Source organism: Rhinopithecus bieti, unplaced genomic scaffold (assembly GCF_001698545.2).
Source record: "Rhinopithecus bieti isolate Rb0 unplaced genomic scaffold, ASM169854v2 scaffold_574, whole genome shotgun sequence".
Taxonomy (NCBI): Eukaryota; Metazoa; Chordata; class Mammalia; order Primates; family Cercopithecidae; genus Rhinopithecus; species Rhinopithecus bieti.
In genome coordinates this window covers 6,001,257-6,010,492 of record NW_016803605.1, presented here as the reverse complement: position 1 = coordinate 6,010,492, position 9,236 = coordinate 6,001,257, and the positions used below count along the sequence as shown (strand labels likewise).

The 9,236-nt window shown below is 43.6% G+C and overlaps 1 protein-coding gene across 1 annotated transcript in view; it reads right to left on the bottom strand.

Moving 5' to 3' along the window:
- The window catches only part of ZCCHC8 (zinc finger CCHC-type containing 8), a 35,144-nt gene that overhangs the window by 17,999 nt on the left and 7,909 nt on the right, over positions 1–9,236 (bottom strand). Inside the window, 3 exon segments of the mRNA XM_017889017.1 lie at positions 1,942–2,019; positions 3,617–3,722; positions 5,889–5,963. Coding sequence (XP_017744506.1) covers positions 1,942–2,019; positions 3,617–3,722; positions 5,889–5,963 — 259 coding nt within the window.

The window sequence follows — 9,236 nt, the reverse complement described above, 5'->3', positions numbered from 1 at the left end:
GCCATTCTCCTGCCTCAGCCTCCCGAGTAGCTGGGACTACAGGCGCCCGCCACCTCGCCCGGCGAGTTTTTTTGTATTTTTTAGTAGAGACGGGGTTTCACCGGGTTAGCCAGGATGGTCTCGATCTCCTGACCTTGTGATCCGCCCGTCTCGGCCTCCCAAAGTGCTGGGATTACAGGCTTGAGCCACCGCGCCCGGCCAGAAATCTGAACTTTCTAGGCGCTGAGTTGAAATGTACCTTCTCGTGGTCAATTCAATCACTGGTCTTAATTCTGCCACTTGGCACTTTAAAGGGTGATTTAAAGTAACTTTTACTCTTTTACAAACAACAGCCTTTATCCTATTTGTAGAGATGGGATATCCTTTGTAAATTATCCTTTCAATAAAGTTTGTGGGCTCTTCGTCATCCCAGTAGGCCTGTATCTCTTTCTTTTATATACATACATATATATATATATATTTTGTTTTCTGAGACAGGGTCTTGCTCTGTCACCTAGACTGGAGTGCAGTGGCACAATCATGGCTTACTGCAGCCTTGATCTCAAGCAATCCTCCCACTTGAGCCTCCTGAGTAGCTGGGACTACAGGTCCATGCCACCACACTTGGCTAATTTTTTTTTTTTTTTTTTGAGACTGAGTTTCACTCTGTCATCCAGGCTGGAGTGCAGTGGCAAATCCTGGCTCACTGCAGCCTCAGTCTCTTGGGTTCAAAGCAATTTTCATGACTCAGCCTCCCGAATAGCTGGGACTACAGGTGTGTGCCACCACATCTGGCTAATTTTTGTATTTTCAGTAGAGACAAGGTTTCTCCATGACAGCCAGGCTGGTCTCTAACTCCTGACCTCAAGTGATCCATCGGCCTCAGCCTCCCAAAGTCCTGGGATTACAGGTGTGAGCCACTTCGCCCAGCCACACTTGGCTAATTTCTTAAGAATTTTTTGTAGAGATGAGTTCTGGCTATGTTGCCCAGGCTGGTCTGGACTCAAGTAATCCTCCCACCTTGGCCTCCCAGAACACTGGGGATTACAGGTGTGAGCCACTGCACCCAGCCTAAAATTGTGGTATACTAATATGGGATAATACTACATAAACACAAAAACCAGTTTTCCTTCAATATTATATAATCCACTGTTACATTACCTTTTAAAATACTATATGCTGTGCTGGACACGGTGGCTCACGTCTGTAATCTCAACACTTTGGGAGGCCAAGGTGGGCGGATCACAAGGTCAGGAGTTCGAGACTAGCCTGACCAACATGTGAAACCCAGTCCCTACAAAAATACAAAAATTATCTGAGCGCCTGTAATCCCAGCTACTTGAGAGGCTTAGGCAGGAGAACTGCTTGAACCTGGGAGGCAGAGGTTACAGTGAGCCGAGATTGTGACATTGCACTCCAGCCTGGGTGACAGGGTGAGACTCCGTCTCAAAAAAGAAAGAAAAAAAATTATAAGCTGCAAAATCATACTACTACACTGTATTAACACTAACAAATTTTGCATAGGTATTGAAAGGCTGTAGCCTAAATGTAGGTCATCCCTGTTAACTTCTATTTTTCACCCACCATTTGAGACTGTCAACACTTTAAATTCCAAATTTGCCATCTGTTATATTAGCTATCTATTTCTCTCAGCTTTAGCCATGTATAAGTTCAACAAGCATGCTTTCTATATCTTCATCCAAGTTCTTGAATAAACAAAGTGGTTGGTCAATACAAAAACAAAGTTCTCCAAAGTATGTTTACTGTGCCCCAGGTCACAACGCAATCATTATTAAAAAGCAAACCGTAATATTTAGAGGCTAAAGTCCAAACTGCTATTTACCACAAAAAGATGCTGTTATCAAGTGAAGACATACGACTATACTACTTTATCTTTTAAACGCCACCCAATTGACATAGGATAGGAAACACCTATTGACAGAATTCAATGTCCAAACTTACACTGAAAGCTTCCTTGCTGTTTTTAATGGCACAGGACTCTTCCACTTTGTGGTCCTCCTCTAGCACAATACTGGATGGCTAATACAAAGAAAAACACACATTACAATGGGTAACCAATCTTTTTTTTTTGAGACGGAGTCTCGCTCTGTCGCCCAGGCTGGAGTGCAGTGGCGCGATCTCGGCTCACCGCAAGCTCCGCCTCCCGGGTTCCCGCCATTCTCCTGCCTCAGCCTCCCGAGTAGCTGGGACTACAGGCGCCCGCCACCTAGCCCGGCTAGTTTTTTGTATTTTTTAGTAGAGACGGGGTTTCACGGCGTTAGCCAGGATGGTCTCGATCTCCTGACCTAGTGATCCGGCCGTCTCGGCCTCCCAAAGTGCTGGGATTACAGGCTTGAGCCACCGCGCCCGGCCCGGGTAACCAATCTTTAACAAGTTTAAATGGAAGTTAGTAAGTTTAGAAATCAAGCTAAGAATGTTTATGAACGACGACATTCCATGTGGGAGAATGGAAGATGTAAAAGGAGAGCTTCTTCTGAAGCATTAGCATGCACTATGACTTTTTTTTTTAACCAATATTAATTATGCCACTTTCAACACTTAAACTGGCAAGGCACATAACCAGAAAGATTAAAAATACATAGTTTTACATTACTGGTCAACACTGATAATATAACCCTTATAGACCTCAAGCCACTACAAAAGTTTCCTTGAATCAAAAATAATATTCAGTATGGTTTTTATTGTTTTTTTTTGTTTGTTTGTTTTTGAGACGGAGTCTCGCTCTGTCACCCAGGCTGGAGTGCAGTAGCCAGATCTCAGCTTACTGCAAGCTCTGCCTCCCGGGTTTATGCCATTCTCCTGCCTCAGCCTCCCGAGTAGCTGGGACTACAGGCGCCCGCCACCTCGCCCGGCTAGTTTTGTATTTTTTTTAGTAGAGACGGGGTTTCACCGTGTTAGCCAGGATGGTCTCGATCTCCTCACCTCGTGATCCGCCCGTCTCAGCCTCCCAAAGTGCTGGGATTACAGGCTTGAGCCACCACACCCGGCCAGTTTTTATTGTTAAATGTATTTAGTTTGCTGAATCTTTAAAAATTGTATAGAATACATAAAAACCAAAGGCGATAAAAAACACTATCAATCAGAACACTCTGTTCTCCAAAGCCTGAGGATAAACAGCTAAAATTCCTTGAGAAATTTTACTTACCTTAGTTTTTAATTTAAAAAAAAGACCCAGATGTCATAACTCTCTCTTTTTTTTTTAAACATAAATGGATGATCTAATATTCACATTGTAAAACTTCTCAGATTTCTTTGGGCACACAATTGATTTTCCAAAAACAAGTAGTGGGAAAAGGATAGCCCACAAGCCGGTTGGTTTTAGATAAAAGGAATCCATCTTTTATAAACCCCAGAAACTTAGGTTATTTTCTGGCCTAAAATTAATTTTCTGCCCAAAACCACACGTCCAAGTTGGGCAATGTAAAAAGTCTGAGCCACAATCTAAAAGAACGCCGTGTGGCTAAACCAGTCAGCTTCAGAAAAGCAAGCCAGTGGAAGGAGAGGTGGTGAATGGTGTTAATCATTTTGGTTTTGATTCAAGAGGATCCTTGTGGCCCAATAATTCGCAGTGAAACGCATAACCTACTATGCTTAAAGTCTCTTAAATTTGAAATACCTGGGGCAAAAGATTAAAGGCAGTCTTTTCCACATCATTTTTCTGCTGTTCCTCAAATCTTTTTACTAAATTTGATACAAATTCCTCTATTTCTTGATGATATTGCCTGTGTAAGAGGACAAAATGGTCAGAACCCAGACAGAGTAAAACATTCAATAGACTGAAGTCTTACGCATTACTGTAAGATGTCAAATGTGAATGTTGTGGTTTTTCAGAAGTTTAACAAATCACCGACTCTCTGTAATACTCAGGAACATATTCCTTAAGATAAATTACATATTGTTACCAAGTTAATAAAATAATTATGATAAAGTAACACAGTGATTGGCATAACTGCCAATCAGTTGTGCAAAGAATACACGGATTTTATTTATAAATTCTGTGTACTTTATTTTTAAATAGATACTACAAATAAATGGTTCAAAATCGAAGAGAAGTAAAAGGGTTACATAACGAAAAGCTCCCTTCCTACCCTGTCTCCTAAGCCATCTATTTCTGCAACACAAAGATAGTCAATATATATTCAGGTCTTCCACATCCTCCTCCCAGAAATTCTTTATACATACATAAGGAAACACCAATATAAATATGAAACTGGAAAAGATAAAATCAAAATGCAAAGCAAGAAAAAACACTGAGGTCTACTTTCCCCAGTCCTCCGGGTCAAGAACCAAGCTCATCATACATTCTGTAGTGCTCAGTTCAGGAGGTGTCGAAGGAGCCCAAGTCTTTTACAATGTAATCGGGCAGCCATAATGTCTCAGACTTACTTTCCTTTTCACAGACTTGATGATCTTTTAGGTATCTTGTAACTCTGACATTTTAAGATTTCTGCAGGTGGATCACTTGAGGTCAGGAGTTCGAGACCAGCCTGGCCAACATGGTGAAACCCTGTCTCTATTAAAAATACAAAAATTAGCCGGGCCTGGTGACAGGCGCTTGTAATCCCAGCTACTTGGGAGGCTGAGGCAGAATTGCTTGAACCTAGTGGGTGGAGGTTGCAGTGAGCCAAGATCATGCTAACCTGGGCAAAAAGAGGGAAACTCCACCACAAAAAAAAAAAAAAAAAAAAAAAAAAAAAAAAAAAAAAAAAGCCAGGTGCGGTGGCTCACCCCTGTAATCCCAGCACTTTGGGAGGCTGAGATGGATGGACCACCTGAGGTCAGGAGTTCGAGACCAGCCTGACCAACATGGAGAAACCCCATCTCTACTAAAAATACAAAATTAGCCAGGCGTGGTGGCGCATGCCTGTAATCCCAGCTACTTGGGAGAATGCGACAGGATAATCACTTCAACCTGGGAGGCGGAGGTTGTGGTGAGCTGAGATCGCGCCACTGCACTCAAGCCTGAGCAATAAGACCAGAACTCCGTCTCAAAAAAAAAAAAAGAAAAAAAGATTTCTGCAGGTTAAACACTACGTGAATGGTGCAGAAAGACTGTCATGAGCTAGAGGGTTACTGATTCTAACCTGGGCATGGGAGGGACAATAGTGCTACAGCCCAGTCGTGCCCAGCACCTTGCTGCTGTATTTAGCATCCCCACCTCAGAGCCTTGGGTTCCACTTCTGCTGAGATAGAGTAGGTTATGGATCTGGCATTGTTCCTTCTGTCTTCTTGACCTTGGTCAGCATTAAGAAGACAACAATATGACTAAGTGACTTTTGAGGGAGCAAGCAACTATGTGAAATGTCTATGACCATGCTCTGAAGAAGAGACAGAGCAAACCATTTTAGAACACTCTGAGCAAGCAATGCAGGAACGCACAGGGTCACCCGAAACCCTGATGATGATGGTTTGCAAAAGTCTTGTTTTGCTGTTAAAAGAAATAATCAAGTGAGTAGGCTTTGAAGATGGCCAACATGGAAAACTCAGTTACCTGATTCAGAAAGAGAAATAGGGAATGTCATTGTTATTGTTACAATGATAGTGATGATTTTTATTAGAAGCCATTTATTGAGCTCTTAGAGGTGCTCATGTAGCTACCTCACAGGTAGTTACTATGACTATCCTGTTTTCCAGTGAAGTAATGGATGATGTAGCAAAGATCTGTGACCTTCCCAGGTTCACAGACATAGAAAGTAAGAGTCCAGATATTCAGGTCACTGTGACCCCAATGTCCTTGCTGTTAATCATGATTTCTTATGCTTTAACTCCAGGGTCATTTTAAGTAAAATAACAAAAATGATATAAGTACAAATGAAAACAGCATATTTATAGAGAAAGTTGTTCCATAAACACAGTATTATATTTAGGAGAGGGAAAAAATTACTTACTTTGAAATAGCATTGTTCATGAATAGAATCTGTAATATAGGTCCGTCTAACTTAGAATCGTTCACCAATATTCCACTAAAACAGAAGTTAGAACATAGTCTTAGAAGACATTTTTTTTTTTTTTTTTTTTTGAGGCGGGGTTTTTCCTTTTCCCCGGGGCGGGGGGGGGGTGGCCGGACCTCAGCTCACTGCAAGCTCCGCCTCCCGGGTTTTACGCCATTCTCCTGCCTCAGCCTCCAGAGTAGCTGGGACTACAGGCGCCCGCCACCTCGCCCAGCTAGGTTTTTTTTTTGTATTTTTAGTAGAGACGGGGTTTCACCATGTTAGCCAGGATGGTCTCGATCTCCTGACCTCATGATCCGCCCGTCTCGGCCTCCCAAAGTGCTGGGATTACAGGCTTGAGCCACCGCGCCCGGCCCCAGAAGACATTTAAGTAAAACTTGCATACATATATATAAACGCATAACTTTTATACATTTTTTTTTCTTTTTTGAGACAGGTTCTCACTCTGTTGCTCATGCTGGAGTGCAGTGGCGAGATCTTGGATCTTTGCAATCTCTGCCTCCCGGGATCAAGCAATCCCACCTCACCTTCCCAAGTAGCTGGGACCACAGGTGCAGAACACCATGTCCAGCAAATTTTTGTATGTTTTATGGAGACAGGGTTTTGCCATGTTGGCCAGGCTGGTCTTGAACTCCTGAGCTCAAGGGATCCACCTGCCTCGGCCTCCCCAAGTGCTGGGATTATAGCTGTGAACCATCTCACCAGCCTTAAAATTCTTAAGTACCAAAGATCATATAGTATTTTACACATATTGCAGTTTTTGCAAGAAAATTATACATTTCCACCAATTCTATCTACTTTAATAATTTTATACAGAGGCATCAGTTAACTTTTTTTTTTAATGTTTAACAACAAATTAAGAACTGCAGTGAATCTTTCAGTTTTCAACCAAACAGTCTGTCTAATGGTTAGCTTCCTTACAAATTAGGGCGAGGGAAGGAAGGACTAGGTAAACAAGTAAACAAGCAGGTTACAAGAATATATTTCCTTTTTTTTTTTGGGTGGGGGATAGAGTCTTGTTCTGTTGCCCAGGCTGGATTGCAGTGGGGTGATCTCGGCTCACTGCAGCCTCTGCCTCCCAGGTTCAAGCAATTCTGCCTCAGCCTCCTAAGTAGCTGGGATTATCGGTGAGCACCACCACACCCAGCTTAATTTTGTATTTTTATTCTTATTTTATTTATTTATTTATTTTTGAGATGGAGTCTCACTCTGTCACCCAGGCTAGAGTGCAGTGGTGCAATCTCAGCTCACTGCAAGCTCTGCCTCCCGGGTTCACACCATTCTCCTGCCTCAGCCTCCTGAGTAGCTGGGACTACAGGTGCCTGCCACCACACCCAGCTAATTTTTTTTGTATTTTTAGTGGAGACGGGGTTTCACTGTGTTAGCCAAGATGGTTTCAATCTCCTGACCTCATGATCTGCCCGTCTCGGCCTCCCAAAGTGCTGGGATTACAGGCGTGAGCCACCACGCCTGGCCCAATTTTTGTATTTTTAGTAGAGACAGGGTTTCACCATGTTGGCCAGGCTGGTCTCGAACTCCTGACCTAGTGATCCGCCTGCCTCAGCCTCCCAAAGTGCTGTGATTACAGGCGTGAGCCATCATGCCTGGCCAAGAATATACTTCTTTTTTCTTTTTTTTGTTTGAGACAGAATCTCGTTTTGTTGCCCAGGCTGGAGTGCAGTGGTGAGATCTCAGCAAGACAGAATCTCACTTTGTTGCCCAGGCTGGAGTGTAGTGGCGAGATCTCAGCTCACTGCAACCTCCACATCCCAAGTTCAGCAATTCTCCTGTCTCAGCCTCCTTAGTAGCTGGGATTATAGCCATGTGGCACCACATCTGGCTAATTTTTGTATTTTTAGTACAGATGGGGTTTCATCGTGTTGGCCATGCTGGTCTCAAACTCCTGACTTCAGGTGATCTGCTGGCCTTGGCCTCCCAAAGACCCTGGGCTACAGGAGTGAGCCACCGTGCCTGGTATATTTCTTTCTTTCTTTTTTTTTGAGACAGAGTCTCGCTCTCTCGCCCAGGCTGGAGTGCAGTGGCTCGATCTCGGCTCACTGCAAGCTCTGCCTCCTGGGTTCATGCTATTCTCTTGCCTCAGCTTCCCGAGTAGCTGGGACTACAGGCGCCCGTGACAATGCTTGGCTAAATTTTTTGTATTTTTAGTACAGGCGGGGGTTTCACTGTGTTAGCCAGGATGGTCTCGATCTCCTGACCTAGTGATCCGCCCGCCTCAGCCTCCTAAAGTGCTGTGATTACAGGCGTGAGCCATCATGCCTGACCTTTGCCTGGTGTATTTCTAAAGGAATCTAAATGAATGTGGCTTGGAAGTATATACGAAAGAACACTTTATAAATAGATAGACTCTTGGAGGGCAAAGCATATTGTACTAAATATCTCAAATCCAAGATTCTAAAGAAGAGATATAAAAAAAGTATACTATTCCTGGATTTGACTTTCAAATACTACAAAAAATAGAACTAGAATGCAGCCTAAAAACCTGTAATATATCCCATGGGTAACCTGGGGCCAGATGAATGTCTGATTCTTCCTCTTCTCACCTGCCTCATATTCCTTTACCTGTACAGCATGTGAAATAAATGTCTCTATTTGGAATTGTCCATATCAAGTAAAGAAATAAAATAAGAGGCTGGGTGCAGTGGCTCACGCCTGCAATCCCAGCACTTTGGGAGGCAGAGGAGGGCAGATCACGAGGTCAGGAGTTCGAGACCAGCCTGGCCAACATGGTGAAACCCTGTCTCTACTAAGAAAAATATATATATACAAAAATAAGCCATGCATGGTGGCACATGCCTGTAAACTCAGTTACTCAGGAGGCTGAGGCAGAGAATTGCTTAAACCCAGGAGGTGGTGGTTGCAGTGAGCCAAGATTGTGTCACTGCACTCCAACCTGGGAGACAGAGCAAGACTCTGTCTCAAAATGAAACAAAACAAAACAAAAAAAAAACAGGGCCAGGCACAGTGGCTCACGACTGTAATCCCAGTACTTTGGGAGGCCGAGGCAGGCGGATCACAAGGTCAGGACATGGAGACCATCCTGGCTAATACGGTGAAACCCCATCTCTACTAAAAATACAAAAAATTAGCCGGGCGTGGTAGCATGCACCTGTAGTCCCAGTTACCCAGGAGGCTGAGGCAGGAGAATTGCTTAAACAGGGGAGGCGGAGGTTGCGGTAATCCGAAATCACGCCACTGCACTCCAGCCTGGGTGACAGAGCAAGACGCCTGGCCAACCAGGGATGGTTTTTTTTTTTTTTTTTTTTT